This window comes from Amblyomma mixtum, chromosome 6 (genome assembly GCF_055824585.1).
Source record: "Amblyomma mixtum isolate Tamu chromosome 6, ASM5582458v1, whole genome shotgun sequence".
NCBI lineage: Eukaryota > Metazoa > Arthropoda > Arachnida > Ixodida > Ixodidae > Amblyomma > Amblyomma mixtum.
Genome location: NC_143017.1, coordinates 145942805 through 145958816, shown reverse-complemented (window position 1 = coordinate 145958816; position 16012 = coordinate 145942805). Strand labels below are relative to the sequence as shown.

General features: G+C 42.6%; 1 protein-coding gene across 1 annotated transcript; it reads right to left on the bottom strand.

The window, feature by feature from the left end:
• Positions 1-2478: 2478 nt before the first annotated feature.
• LOC149340676 (uncharacterized) lies at positions 2479-11791 on the bottom strand. The gene is made up of 5 exons (XM_089549496.1): positions 11672-11791; positions 8081-8232; positions 7138-7205; positions 3356-3433; positions 2479-2626 (listed from the first exon to the last, which is right to left on the bottom strand). The coding sequence occupies exons 1-5, from the start codon at positions 11789-11791 to the stop codon at positions 2490-2492; spliced, it is 555 nt and encodes a 184-aa protein (XP_089405622.1). The 3' UTR covers positions 2479-2489.
• Between the last annotated feature and the right edge of the window lie 4221 nt (positions 11792-16012).

The window sequence follows — 16012 nt, the reverse complement described above, 5'->3', positions numbered from 1 at the left end:
TAGCGGAATCAACTACTTCAAACAGAACGCACAACTTGGCACAGCGTCGGCACTCCTGTGCTGTTGTTCTGGTGTCCGCAAGATGCTGGAATTAGAGCCCAGAGGCTTCTATAATCATTGTCTGAAGTTTTTTTTTTCATGCATCAGATGCAGTCTATTTCCTTTGCCGCAATTGCCATTGAGTTTGTTGCTGACTGCTAGAGGGACTAATCTTGCAATTACTGTAACAGTTCTGCCGCAGTAGAGACAATTTATAGTAAATAAAAACAGAAGCTGTCTAAAGTCAAGGCGCAGTAATTTTTACGTCTTACGTTGTGCAGATATCGACGAATCTATACTCTCCTAGCCGTCGACTTCACCGCCTGTCACGCAGTTCCGCGTAACCACTTCTTTGGAGTATTTCGCTTAGGAAGCGGCTCTTGCATGAAATTTGCTGTGAATGGCTGAGAATCATTTCCCGATTAGCGCTAATCCTACAGGAAATGACTTGTGCTGCTTGCACACCACACTGCGTGCGAAAGCTGTTTGGTGGTAGATAATTAGTTCCTGGTATATTATAGAAATTGGATGTACGGAACTCACAGATTCTTAGCCAACGCAAATGATACCCAGATACTAGTATGCTGCGTTTCCTAGTGAGTGGTTAAGTAAACTCTTCGTAACGTTCGTGAAAATGGAAGCAAAAAAATTTAACTCTTTATTTTGATCAAAGCAGCTCTGTCAATTGTGAATAAAGGAAATGAGGCAGTGTTTTTTACTGAAACTAGCCTTTCACGGCCCATGCATGCAACCTGCAATGAACAAGGCACCCGTAGGGGTGCCGAAACGTCAATGTGTTTATGTTTTGTATGTTTTTCTTTTCCTCCGTGCCTCAGCCGGTGCTGTTTTCTTCAATATGCTGAATTTCCCTCGCCGGACGAGTTTATGTCGAATCCTCAACTATGAATAATTATATTTAGCACCCTTTCGCCCTCTCCTTACGGCACAGCACCAAATATTTAAGAAATTAATTTTAAAAGAGTTAACAAAGATGAGACAGAACAACGGTATTCGCTTTTGGTCGGAGCTTAAATATCTGGTTCCCGAACAAGCAGACTGTGAATAAAACGTCGGGAGCTGGCAGGTCCTTGTCACAATAGGCCAATCTGAACCCTGATCGCCCCTCCTGCCAGATTAAAAGAGAAGGAACTAAAGGAAGAATAGAAGGAACTAGAGGAATGCAAAATAGATTTTTTTAGGAAGTGTTTCTGTTAACAAAAAAACAAGCGCGTGTTTATTTTTTCTCATAGGATTCACGAAAATAGACGAATTAAAATTTTCGTGTATGTAGCAGCACTACGTATTTGCCGTATTTGTTTATTAGAACGATATTTAGAAGGAGATGTATCTTAGTTGAGAAGGACAAAGAACCAATAAAAAGTTTATAAATACATATGTAGTTAAAGCTTCGGCAGTTGATCGCGCCTAATTGCTGCTATTTGGACCTTCAGTAGAGCATTATATGACACGTTGAGCGAAAATGAATGGCGAAGCGCGAAAAACGTAGTTTGTAAAATAAGCCACTTATCTGCCTTACGTTCCTTTATTCGTAAGGATTTTATCAAAGAGGCCATCATAAAGCTTGTAGCGTCGCAAAAACTGTGAACACCTCAGGTGTTAACGGTAATACATTCTGCTCTTTGTTCTAGCCTGCCTGCACTCAAATATTTGCAGCAAGTCTATTTTTTTTTTGAGGGACAGCAAGGATTAAAAGCAAGTGAATTGGCGGTACAAAACTATTAGTAAATATGCCTTCATTGCTCTTGGCAAATTGTTAAAGAACCTTCGTCTGAACAGCGCGACGAAAGATTGCGAAATCTTCCCGGAAACATAGAACCACGGTGCACAGAACAATGCGCATTGCATAGCAAAAGGAAAAAAGGCGCAGCCATCAGTTGATCGAAAGGCGAATAAAACTCTTAAGTGATACTAAGCAGAGATCGGCCGCTGCTAGTTAATGAATGAATCCTCAGTATATTTATGCTTTTCATTCCAAATCTTTGTTTACAATTTTAATATTTAAAAAAGGCTTTAAAAAATCGAGTGAGGAAGCGGAACTAAAAATTCAGGTACTCTGCCGTCAACAAGATGAAACTTCACTTCGTGAAGATGCGCAGGAGAAGGGAAGAATTGAGACGGGTGCTGCACGCGAGAGGAGGCATCGATAAGACTTACTTGTAAGCAGTTAAGAAACTTTTTGTCACAGCTCACTAAGCGATGCAGTCTGGATTAATCTGGAAGAGGGTCATAGCGGGATCGGAAGACAACGTTACCATAATGCTTTAATGCCTTTAGGCCCAAAAGTGTACTCCTGTTAGTACCTGCACGCGCAGTCCGAAACCAACACTGACAGGTGTGGAATGTTATTTGTTCTAATATTCTATCCCTCAAGTTTCTATCCTTCCACGAATAATGCCCTTCTGTTCCTTGCATAGATCAGCTCCGTAGGCCTAATAATCTCCTTCGCCGTCGAAGCAAAGATCTCTGCTGTGCTCGGGCACGGTGACACCGCATGTGTCGACGAAGTGGTCGATGCAGACTTGGGGCACCGAGTCCTTCACTTCACGACGAGTCCACAGAATGCACTCTGAAAGTTTCAAACGAGAACGCAAAATTAAAAGAAAATAGCCGAATTTACTGATTTGCACAAGAAACGCAGTACCTACGTGTTAATCATGAGAGCGTTCCTATTATTTTTTCCGTGGTTAGTGAGCAGCTCAATGAAATTTATAATTTCCGGTGTACGTGGTCGGAGTATTAAGGCACACCTGATTTTAAGTCCCTCTGCAACGCTGGCGGTTACGGATTCCATTACTACCCAGGACATTCCTATCTGCCCGGAGCTTATATCGGTTACAATAAAAATATTCGTTTGTTAGTTTAGTACAACGAAGCATTTCATTACTAAAAACATTTGAAATGAGCCAGTAGGAAAAAAGTTGAATGGTACGGCAAAACAGCGCTGACGGACGGGACAGAAGACGAGACAGACACATGCGCTGAACTAACAACCAAATGGTTTATTGCGAAAGAGGAGGGAAATATAAAGCATAGAAGGGAAGAAAAAAAAATGCGGTGCAAACATGACATGGCATACATTCGGGATAGCATCACTGATTAAGAAAAGCGATCTCCTGTGGGAATAGAGCTACCGATGGTTGGCTTACACATGAGTTGCCTAATGCGTGAATGTGAAAGGCCTCCTATATGAGGCGCGGTGCCATAGCAAAAAAGTGCTATGGCACCACCTTCTTTGATTGGCCCTACAGCCGTTTCTAGAACCCTCTCAGTTTGGCAAGCGTCCGAAATGACTTACGATGTCCGCGGTACTCCAGGTCAAGAACGACACAATCGTCGTCCGTGTAGTAGAAAATTCCCTCTCGCTGCGTCGGATCTGCGGGCGAGGAAATAACAGCTAACCTCTTAACTACTAATTAATGTTCACGTTCGACTACACAAAACGCTAGGAAATGCATTTGAAAAGCGGCCTTTCCCGGAACCTACCAAGTATTTAATGAAAAAAGTGGACCCTGCCACCTAGTACAGTGACTCAGTTAACCGAATTTGCACATGACATTCTTCTCAGCATAGACGCCGGTAACCAAATCGATGCTATATTCATCGATTTCTCAAAAGCTTTCGACACGGTCCTTCACTCTAAATTGTTATGCAAACTAAAAGTAATTCTCAATAACTCTCAACTCGCTGATTGGATTGCCGATTTCCTCTCACACCGCTCCCAGTCTGTTCGCTTCAATTCCGTCGATTCTTCCTCAGCCGATGTTACCTCAGGTGTTCCCCAAGGCTCTGTTCTTGGCCCTTTGCTATTTTTGCTCTATATTAATGATTTACCTGACAGTATAACCTCCAAGATCCGTCTATACGCCGATGATTGCGTACTGTACCGCACTATCAACTCTGTTAATGATCACCTCCTTCTGAATGAGTCTTTTGGTATGTTCCGTGACTGGTGCAATACGTGGCAGATGAACATCAATTTCAGCAAAACAGTTGTCATGTCTTTCACCAACCGCCTATCACCTTCTAATTACGACTATGCATCACTGCAGAGGGTTCATGAATATAAATATCTTGGCGTCGTTTTTTCTCACAATATGCAATGGTCAAAACACATCGATTACATCACAGCTAAAGCTCTTAAAAAGGTAGGTTACTTGCGGCGCACAGTTCGGGATGCTCCTAAAGAAGCAAAATTGCTCATGTACAAAACTCTAATTCGCCCCATTCTTGAATACGCTTCTAATGTCTGTAATCCATACAAGCAATGTGAAATCGATCAAATTGAATCTGTGCAACGTAAAGCTGTAAGATTTATTTTTCGCCGCTACGACTTTCATTTTTCATCCTCATCTGCGATGTCTTCCCTAAACATAAGCCCGCTTGCATCCCGCCGAAAAACTGAGTCCTTAAAACTTCTTCACTCCATAGTCCATTCTGCTAATTGCCTTTCAGAGGGTAAGCATATCTCGTTTTCAAAACCTTCTGCAACCAGGAGCCATCACGATCTTAATATCCAACCTTTGTTTGCCCGCACTAACGTTTTCAAATACAGTTTTTTTCCGCGCACTGTGGAGTGTTGGAATTCTTTGGATGGCAACATTCGTGCACTATCAATCTCTGATTTTGCGTCGGCAATTGAGTCGTAGCATTCTATGTTGTTTTTCTAGCGTTTATATTTGTAATGCTTGTAATGTACTCTTGTATGCGTGGAATTGTTCCACATTTTTGTACCCACTCGTGCTATAGCCCCTTGAATGGGGCTGCAGTATTTTCAAATAAATAAATAAATAAAATAAATAAAGCTGGAATATTTTCGTTGGCGGTAGGGAATGGTATGTATTTAATTATAATTTTTTACCCATAAAAAGTACCCTCCCCGGTGGGTCCCTTCGCTTGTCTTTAAAACTGCCACCTCATCCATGATCGCCTCGCAACTAGTACACCGCAGAAACAACTCCTCCTAACGACGCACTGTGCATACTAAAAAATACCGACTACACGGTTCCCAAGAATAATCATCGCAGAAAGAATTGGAATCCCAAGAGCCACGCGCGCGAAAGTGCGATTTTTTTTTTATTCCACCTAGCTCAGAACCTGTTCGAAAACGTTCTGAAAACACCGTTCCATGCTTGCGTGGACTAATAATTTTGTCTACGTGCCCTTTCTATTGTGTTTTTGGTACCTCATCATCACGGTCAAATGGCAGAATGAAATTTTGAAGACCTGTTCCACTTCCTTTTTTTCACACATATTTATTGTGAACACATGTGATGTGTTTTCTACCGCTACAATCACAATCAATACTATATTTCACTTCAAACCTTTAATTAATTTTGAAATCTTTATTTTCGAGAATTTTTGCATTATTTGCTCTTTTGCCCCATCCCTCATCAAATTTAGCCTGTATTTGAGGGCAGAATAAATTCAATCAACTTGCCAGTTATCTTCGAACCCTGGGCTGCTGAAATATTGTTTGTAAATAGCCGACGCATAAATACGTGTTTCTTGAATACGCAGGCCATTTCCTTCGAACAAAGAATTTTTGGGTGTTGTAACCTATCCTTGAATTCAGTTAAAACTTATATATTCGACATGATATTGTCGCGCACATCGAATAGAAAATGATATTATGAGATGGAAGGGTTTGAAGAACTTGTGATATTGCTTTCACCGGAAACTTATTAATTCAGGTAAGATGAATTATAGTATCGATATAGTTATCTCGCGACCAATAATTTTCGTCGGCGGGGAAATATAATTTGTAAGCATGACCAAGGTGGCCGCGGCTGGCACAGGACAGGGTTAGTTGGAGATGTATGGGATATGTATTCTATGAGCGTAGTAAGGGGGATTATGATGAAACAGGACCACTTGTGCTAAAGTTTAAAACTTGATAAAGCTGCCCTGCACTTCATATTCCAGCCACACTTCAAGACCTTTCTGCTGTCCTATAGTTAAAAGCCAACTGCAACGAAAATATGCGTTCGTAAAAAGATGTTCTCGTGTACAACGTCACCAGGTGACCGTAAAAAACAATAGATTGCATTCGTAATAATAGTACATAAGGAATTTCTCCAAACATTGTCCTTTTTAACACCAAAACATGAAAAACAGCCGCCGTTACCAACTGCCGCAAACTGCGCAATAACAGACCACTCGGTTCCATAGTTATGTCGCTTCGAATGACAGCGCGCCTCCGGAGGCCACCTTTTATTTAAGCGTGTCTCCTTTCGTCCTTCTTCCAGCGAGAACAGATACCGGGGCCAGTGCGGCTCTTGTGGAGACCCTCTTTTTCGATAAGTCTCAGTACTGAAGATGCGGTCTCTCGATTCATATTGATTAAACCAAGCAAGGGCCCCACCATAAGGTCTAGCGGTAGAAAACAGATCCGCGTATGCCGCACAACGTTCGCGGTTTGCCGTACTACAGAAAGGCATGCGGTGTCTGCGTTAATGTGCGGCGTGACCATTGGTGCCCCCCATTGGCTACAGTACATTTCCGCAAGGTAATCGAGCCTAAAAATTAGAAACTTTTTAGACAGTAAGACTGCGAGTAGCATTTCAGCCAGCAACTTTTCAATCTACTCCGTCCGTAATCCGTTAATTCCCAATCGGTCCCTCTTGAGGAAGGCTCTCGGTAACCCGTACCAACGTCACATCATGTAAGATGCCTAACTTAGAGTACGCCGCCAAGTGCACGCCTCGCCTACTATAGGCCTATTTAAACGTTTATAAAAGTACTGGTTCTCTAAGAAGGTTAAAACATTGCCGTGGTTAGTTTTATGACGTACCCGTAATCCACTCTGCAGCCAGAGCAAAATTTCGCTGCAATTCGCCTTTAAGACAGTTGGTGGTTGGTGAACATGGCGGACTTTGTGGACTGTTGGTGGACATTATGGAGCCACACAAGCGAACGGAGTCAGTTTCGCTCTTTCAAGAACTGCTGCCAGAGTTTGTGTATTCCTTCTCCGGAGTGAAACCGAAATTTTCAGCAAGACAAAGCAAAATAAAACCTTCATTCAGTGAATGTTTATTACGGTAGGAACAATAGCGAGTGCTAACAAAAGAGACTACTCACCATCGCCAACCGTGAAGTCCATCGTTCCGGGTTCTGCTCCAGGCCTGACATAGAACGGAATTTCTTGCCTGCATAAATATAAAATTATGATTCAAGTGGTCTGAATTAGGTCTTAGTAGATGCAGAGTAGACCAAGCCAATGAGGTTGCGGCAGCCTGCCATTCAAATGCTCTCCGCGGGTGAATCTGCAGTGTAATTAGTCGGTAATTGCATAAAAGGGCGATATTTATTACATTAATCCATGGCAAATATTGATACTTTTTACACATGGACTACTCGGTACTTTATATCTCTCCAAGGCTGGTGGGATATAGCATTCATACAGGTTTAAAATAAGCAATTAAGAAAATAATACTGTGCCCGCACCACCTATGGCACAACTACCGGCATATCACAGAAGAAACTGACAAAAGCAATGAAGTTGCATTGCCTTACCGCGGGATATAAATAAGGCTATTTAAGAGCTGACATTAAACAATATTCCATGCACTTAAAGAAGTATTGCCACGCGATGCTTTTGATAAGGTGAGGCCGTCGAACCTCTCCTGTTCATTGGCCTGCTAAATGCCGCAGATACATTCGCTCTAGGGTGCTTTGGTGAGCAACGGCAAGCTTCACTAATGATTCAGATTGCTGTATTGTCTCCGTGGAATGTTTTCACTCGCTGCGGGAATTAACGTCAATAAAAAATATACCTGCGCTTTGCGTTTCCTGAGTTTTCTGCAGCATTTAACCTCCTTCCGGGTAGGCGCATGCCTTAGCTGAGCTGTGTTGAGACTGTCAGAGAAATTAAGCTGCACTCCGAATTCACAGCGAGATTGCACTGCACACGATTCTGAAATAAATGCCTCGTTTACATAGGCTTAGGGAACACAAAGGGAAGACATTATAACAGCACGAAAAGCAGAGTTTAGTCGACAGACTGCTGTCCTTCCTAACATACTTGGGCGAGAACTCCGTCTCCGGAATAATCCAGGTCATAGTCGCTGTCTGCGCTTCTTCGTCGATGGCCGTTCGGTTCGCTGCAAGGCACTCTAATGTGCCATCGTTGTCGGAGTCCGAAATGGCCACGGAGTACGGGTAACTTGAGATAACCTGCGGTGAAGATAAATATTATGCACATGAGAGCAAACAGAGCAAAATCCCTAACTTTCTTTCGTTTTGCAGGGGAAAGCGTGGGTTCAAATGTGTCCAGTCCCCAAGTGGGGACATGGGTTGGGGCGAGGAGAAAGAAAATGAACCCTTTATATATGCTCTCAAAAGTTACCTTTCCCTCTCGTCAACTTTAGTGTTACGTCCTTCCATTTTTTTCGTCTTTCCTCTCTTTCTGCAAAACTCATCTGCATGTGTGGCATGCATGTATGCGTGTTTGCGAGGAGACGGTTGAAGTCTTCACCCGTCCTTTGGTGGAGGCTTCTGGCAAAAGTCTATTTCTCGCATACGAGCCTCCAATAGCCTCCACCCTCCAGAAGCCTCCATCCTAACTTTCCCTCTCGAAAACGCTCCCACCCACCCACGTTATTCAGAAGCGGCCCCAAGTAGAAGCGTATGGAATCATCGCAACAAAAAGCGATGGCGAAGACAACTTCAAACCCCAATCGGGAGGAGCTCATTATAAAAGATAAATATACAAGCAATATTTCTGACACAGATGTGTCACATCAGTTCATATGATCTGCTGTTCGTTTTCGCTCTGTATTAATGATCTAAATGATGTCAGGCGTTGCAAAGAAGTGGAGAAATTATAGTTAAAAACTGCTTTATTGAGCTTTCAGGAAATAACTAGTTTGGCTCTTTTAAATTAAGGATCGCCGGGTTGCAACACAGTGAAGTAGGTTAGCGCCGACTCCCATCATTTTAGGTGTGGAAACAAAACCTGTTTTCTCACTTCTGTAGAGTTGCCTTGCTTTAAACACACATGGCAACGTCCCATAGTGTACAAACCTTCATAGAGGCATTACGATATGAATTACGACTTACGACTACGTATTACCGCTAGCCGATCAATATGCTGACTGAGCAGGAATCAATTTATGGGGCAGGAGGTGTACTGTTCTAGATGAAAAAGTTCAAGAGATGCCTGGTGTAGATGGGACCGCCATCCTTCCCAACTTCTCCTCCAAGAGTGCCCGATTAATCCGTCCTTGCGGTTGATAGATGTAACAGCCACGGCCCCGTACTCCAGAGACCATGTTTTGAGAACGCTCCTCACAAATAAGAAACACTGTTTTCAAGCGGTAACAATCGAACTTTAACACAAGGTGTAAAAGGCGCGGTTGTTATCATAAAACGTCCCAAGGACATACTAGAGCTCATCTACGAGTCGGACGTCAACGACTGTGGGGATGTTTTTTCAGAGGAGATGGCCATTAAACATCTTCATGCTCAAGAAGCGCACCAGCCTGCCTTCCTGATGAGTAGTTGAGCTTTTGCCAAAAATTCTAGGTACATGTAGTACTATAAACCTACCTAGAAGTGGACCTAGAAACCTCCGTGAACCTAGCACGGCAGTCACCAGTGCTTGCTTCTTCTACGGATCTAAATGGTCAGGAACACTTCAGCTGACACCCTTCTGAGGAAGACGCCATACACTATGTTAAGGACTGCGGACCTTCTATCTAAAGATAAGTGCTAATCGCACCGACTTCCCTGCAGGTGGTGCTCGACCTTCGGGCAGGCTAGCTACCGTGTTGAGCCAGGGACACATTGCCGACACGTGCTAGTGTCGTTTGTTCGGCTGTTTCAATTCAACCTGCCCTGCGCAGCTAAAATTGATCCCACAGCGAGCTGGGAGCTGTAGCGCGAGCATTGTTATCTCTTAAATACAAGGGAAGGGTGTGACGATTGGCTCGAACGGACATTGGGACTACCTGAGGGGTTGGTTGAAAGCAGCTCTATTATTGTGTGTTGCAACAGTTCCTTCCGTTTTTAAAGTTACTTCTGGCGCTTATATGCTGGCTGTTAACACTGAGCAAAAAGGAATACCACGTCGCACATGGTCTCATCATCTGGTATCGAACTCATGGCAAGGAAAGCATGAGTGAAAAGGTTCCTCACTTTGTAGAGCCACGCAGCCTGTAAGCACCTGCTATTGTAGAGTAATGATACGGCCTTACGCACTTGGATGATTTTTGGCAAAAAATAGACGCAAGTCCTCTATTTGTACGTAAGTGGACATAAGTGCACGTAAATAGGGGACGAAATCCCATCATTTGCCACCATTTGCTTAAAAGGGCTGCAAGTGGGCTTTACCGCAGAGAGGATATGAGTTGCTCGATGGCGGAACAAATTGCGAACCCACAAAACGGCTTGTTCCAATACACTTTCCCCAATATGTTACCCACAGAAACATCGAGCACCATGCCAAGAAAATCTTGCGCCTAATAGGAAGGTGGGTTCCAGGCCGCTCTGGCAATCGAACTGAGCACCTCCGAATATGAGGCGGATGCTCTACCAGATGGGCCCAGAATAACACATTTCGGCGTGAGTACAAAGCTATTAAAGTTGGCGGAGTGCTGGCACACCCATGGATTTAGTAGATGCTGGATCATACTAGGCCTTTTTCACTCTCGATGACCATAAGAAAAGCCTCGGGCACCTGATGGCTGAACAAGAACAGGTTCCTGATGCTAACGCCGATAAACACCGTCGGCAGCGTGTTAAGCCACGTACTATGCCAAACTGAAAAGCAGCCTTCGGTAAAATGTGGAATGCGTATTATAAATAGCGCCATGGGCAGTTGAGGTCCTAGGATGATACTTCTTGGGTAGGCTACTAAGGTCCCTCGGCACTAAACTATTTTAGTCTCTAGGTTGGTTTCTTGTATGCAAGGCTACCGCTATCATCACCATTGTTACATTTTCTTTTATTTTGGGGCCCACTACTCGTGGAGTGTTGCACTCTAAAGGCATTATGTTCGCAATGTTTAGCAGACTGATTTAAGCACTGGTGATTCAGAGCTTGTAATTCATGACAGGCACATGAAATTGGGTGCGTTAAGTTTATTAAACTATTCAGAATTAATCACCAAAACTTCCTGCCATATGCAGTGTTGGCAAAGTAATTTTGAAGGAATTAGTTCAGATTTGTTTGAATAGCAGCAGCATCTCAGTGCATACGAACTCGTCTCTAGAATTCTCAAACGTAGCAGTTCACCAACTCAAGCAGAACGGCGTTGAGCTTTGCGCTGACAGGAATATATAAAAACACTTATCGGAACCATGCAAGCGAATCAGTATCCCAGCTATTTTCGTTTCACTGACCAAGCCAAGCGTACAGTAACCAACCGTAAGTTAATTAAAAATGAAATAAGGCTCGAAAATTGGCGTGCTATTAGTTACAAAAATCACAGTCAAGTGCCACTTTGCAGTGGCCACTTCAAGGGTCCTTTGATACCGTTAGGAAAGGTATTTCGCTCGTAACGTGAGGACGCAGAAAACTGTGCGCAAGACTGTTTCTTACAATACGAGGACTTCTAGGGTCCACATTTACGTTCAGCGGCATGTGGGTGCAGAGCAAGTGGCGTACAGTGTACCTTGAAGCTGTCTGCAACGTCGTGGTGCAGCTTCTGTGGCCCTCCCGGTGGACCAAGCTTGGCCAGGACGGTGGTACTCGTGCAGACCACGAGCAGAGTGAGCACGATGGGATCGTACATTGTGTAGCTGTGCTATGTTAGGCAGACGGCGAAAGAGCTCGCAGAACGGCAGCGCTTTTATACGCCCATGCTCACGCTTTGTTTGTGTTGAGAAATACAGGAGACGGCGCAATTTTTTCCCCATTAATTTTATGTGAGCAATTTTCAATTACATTGAAGCCTAGGATAGATAAAGGTTCCGCTATTTGTAGCTTCAAGCCAATATCAATCTTCCACAGAGTGGACAGCCGCAGAGTTGACGTGTAGCCAGATATTTTTTATTCTTCTGGATCATCAAAACGAGGTCAGGGATGAACTGAAAAAGACATGACACGAAATTCGATCATGCACTTTTTTTTTATTTACCGCCGCGATGGCGTATGCTGGAAATTTCGCTTCGACTGGCAAAAAGAAACGGAGAAATCAGGTCGTGAATAATGGCATGAGACGCAGATTTGCTTAAACGTTTGAACTGCTTTGATGTGTCAGGGAAAGCTCGGGGTACATGCTCGCAGGCATTCATAAGCAACTCTGCAATGTCGTGATGATTCATAAATGCTCTTACCTTTACTGGGTACTTTGTAATTTGGCGTCTCTGTTGCGTTAGCAAAGGAAAAGCATATTAAGTGTTCATGATTCTTTTCATAGAAGCTGAAAGCTTGTAATAGGTTGAGGTTTATCCATGTATGCCGAATCCATGGTTTTGTGGAGTTTTGGGTTTATTTCACCCTATATTAGGCACAAATTCTTTACACCTTTGAGATACAAAACAGGAAAAAGCGTCTAAGCTTTGAACCAACCGGTCATGAGAAGTTAGAAACTGCCAGGAACTCTAGGGTGTAGGAATGGAAAAGCTGGATCATTCTTTTTTTTTCGGTATGTCTTCTGGAAAGTTTTTTCCCCTAACCATTAAAAGCGTCAAGGCGGAGTGTGGTGTTTGGCCTGGTGACAATAATGGGCAGTGAAGGGGAGTGTCAGCTTCGTGACCGATCCTGGGTGATTTCAAGGGCTATGAATGATTAGGTCAGCTTAGAAATGGAGTCGACAAAGAGTGACGATAGAGTGAAATGACGCAATAATTTCGGTCCAGTGTGCAGTTGTAATTGACTATGTCACAAAGTTGCCTCATCTGTCACACACGAAAGGGATGGCAGCTCTTTACATCTGCGGCTACAAAAAAAGATTCGTTCGTGGGTATGAACACTTGATCAGGTAAAGAAATAAATTATTTCGCACTAGAAAGATCCGCTGCTACATGTGTTATTTTCTTCTCAGAAAAGAGCGCTGTGACTTTATTGCTTGTGTGCTCTTTTCTAGTTAGGTTTCAATTTTCGAAATTTCACGGGTTAGTTTTACATGATCATAGCTGTTTGCTCCACCGCAAACTCGTGCGTTGAATTTCTGTTCACTAAATATTTGCCGCTTCGGTATCTGCGTGACCAAAATCTGCAGAATCCGTGGTAATGCCTGTCATAACATGAAACAATGGTGTCTCTAGTGTGCTGTCAGACTATCTTCTTTATAGGTTGATTCGCCTGAGACTTCACAAAATATTTAGAGATAGGGTTTTTGAGTGAAAAGAGGGGCTTTTTGGGCATAGCATTATCAGTGGCGTAGTACATCAGAATATAGCTGAGACGTGTTAACTAAGGAGCTGGTTAACTAATATCGAATAGTTATCGTTTTAACTATTACTTTTAGGCTGCTTAATTGTTGAGAGGCGTTTAGCCAACCGTAATTAATATCCATATCACTTTCTACAATTTTGAAAACGGGGTTACCCTCGGCGCTGTAGCCCAACAATTTTTGGCCACATCGTGTCAAAATGCATGCACTTTCGAGAAGCTTGCTGGCAAAGGAACCTCTCCAGTGCACGCAACTCCCCGAAATAGACATAATTTGTTGGGTCACAACGCGTTTTCGTTATTCTAAAACTCTTATGAATATTACTTACGCTGGGCTACACGTCTCTTAAAAATTAATAAGCCTGAGAGTAATAGCTCAAAGTTGGCTATTCAATATTAGTTAACTAGCCTGCTGTTAGCACGTCTTAGCAATATTCTGACGTACGACACATCTGACCATGCAATGGCGAAAAAAGTGCTCTACTAACTAAAAAAAGCGCATTTTTAAAAGTTGCGTAATGTCTTAGGTGAAACATACTGTACACCCGGGTGAGAGCGTGAACGTCTTTGTGATTGGTGAGTAGGGAGTGGGGAGCCCTAGTGTAATATTTCTAGCGGAATCTATTGCTTCAAACTGAACGCTCAATTTTACAATGCGTCAGTACTCCTATGCTGTTGTGCGAGTGTCCGCGCGATGCTACGATTCGAAACCCAGAGCCTTCCATAAACATTGTTCGAAGTTGTTTTCATGCATCATATCCGGTCTACATCAGACAAAGCAGAGTGCGAATAAAACGTCAAGGGCTGGCAAATCGTTTTTGTTTAGTGTATTATCGAGAATTGGCCCCACAAATAAAGAAAAATGTCCTCGTTACTATGCGCCAGTCTGAAACCTGATCGCGCGTCGTGTCGAATTAAAAAATTTGACGAGACTGAAACGACAGCTTAGTAGGGAACCAGGGTTGTTACAGCCTCAAGGTGCCCACTCACATTGCGGTCCTGTGCGCGCTTTGTTGCTATTTGTATATGTGTATCTTAAAATAAGGAAATATTCTGGTCAGATATTTATACCGCCGTGTAGGCGTCAATGTACGGGTTCCCTCAAACCCTCGCGCGCTTCTCCTTCATCATTTTTGCCCACGTTGTTACATGCACCTAGCTAATAAGGAGCTGAACAAATGTTAGGAACAGTGAAAATTGCTTAGCATGGCAAAAAATACCATGGCTCTGAGTCACGTGACGCGATTATATCTCATCTTCTACGCTTGGATATGTCCTTCTCTACTGGTGGGTGAGCAAGCCTACATGACTTAATTAAAGTACCCATATGCGCTTTATCAAGAGAAGAAAATAAAACAATGCGAAATAGATTTTTTAGGACCTGTTTCTTATGACAAAAACAAGTGCATTTCTATTTGTTGCCTGAAAGTTCATGAAAATAGAGGAAATCAAAATTTCGTTTGTGTAGCAGGCACTACATGTTTGCCATTTTCGTTTATTAACAGAATTAAAGTCTCTTATAAACAGGTGAGGAGTAAGGATACCGTACCGTTTGGCAGTTTAACCTGAAATGAGGCAGTACAGGCTATATCTAATGAGTGTAATTGATTGAGGAGATATCTTGCTTGAGAAGGGCAAAAAACAAATAAAAACATAAAACGCATATATAATTGCAGCTTCGGCAGTTGATCACGCCTAATTTTGTATTTGCGTCTTCAGCAGGCCATTACATTATACGTTGAGCGAAAATGAATAACTAAACGCAAAAAACATGTACGACAACAAAGTAATTTTTTGAAAGTAAGCTACTTATCTTCGTTATACGTACCGTTATTTGGAAGGGTTCTATCAAATAGGTAATCATAAATCTTGTAGGGTTGCTAAACTATAACACCTCTGGCGTTACTGCTAATACAATCAACACTTTGTGATAACCTCCCTGCACTAAAAAATTTTTGTGGCGCGTCTATATTTTTGAGGGACAGCAGGCATTAAAAGCAAATGAATTGGTTTGCAGAAATCTTAGTGAATATTAAGAGTATTCTCTCAGATTTTTTTTTCCTATTCTTAATATGCGCTATAACTGTTTTTTTTTTCGGCGTTGTTTTTGTATTCTTAATCTCAGCGGATTGCATTTTTTAGCTTTTGTTGCGCATTATTGCTGTTGTTGTTTTTTTGTTTCTTATTTGTTTTTTTGTTTTCTGCACTTCAAAAATGGTATCTGTATTTTAATTTGCTCTCTTTTCTGCACCAGATTTTGAACAAATTGTCATCAAAGTGCTTCGTGTGTCCCCCCTAAGTAGTATCCTCCCTGGAGGGCCTTTAGGGTATTTTTATAAATAAATAAATAAATAAATAAATAAATAAATAAATTTCTTCGTTGTCTTTGGCTGATTGTTTAAGATCCTTGGTCCAAACAGTGCGACGAATGACTGCAGAAATTTCCCGGAATAACAGACCCACAGGCACACAGAACAATACGCATTGCATAGAAAAGCAAAACAGGCGCCGTAATCAGTTTATTGAAAAGCGCATAAAAATCTTAGGCTTCTGCTGAGCCCAGATCGGTCGCTGCTGGTTACTGAATGAATCCTTAGCGCCACAGAGCACAAAGTAT

Excerpts from the sequence above, each read along its gene's own strand:
- LOC149340676 (XM_089549496.1), bottom strand. The coding sequence starts at position 11,791 with ATGTACGATCCCATCGTGCTCACTCTGCTCGTGGTCTGCACGAGTACC. Across the intron at positions 8,233-11,671 it reads ACGTTGCAGACAGCTTCAAG|GTTATCTCAAGTTACCCGTA; the intron begins GTACACTGTACG and ends TCTTCACCGCAG. Across the intron at positions 7,206-8,080 it reads GAGACGGAGTTCTCGCCCAA|GCAAGAAATTCCGTTCTATG; the intron begins GTATGTTAGGAA and ends ATATTTATGCAG.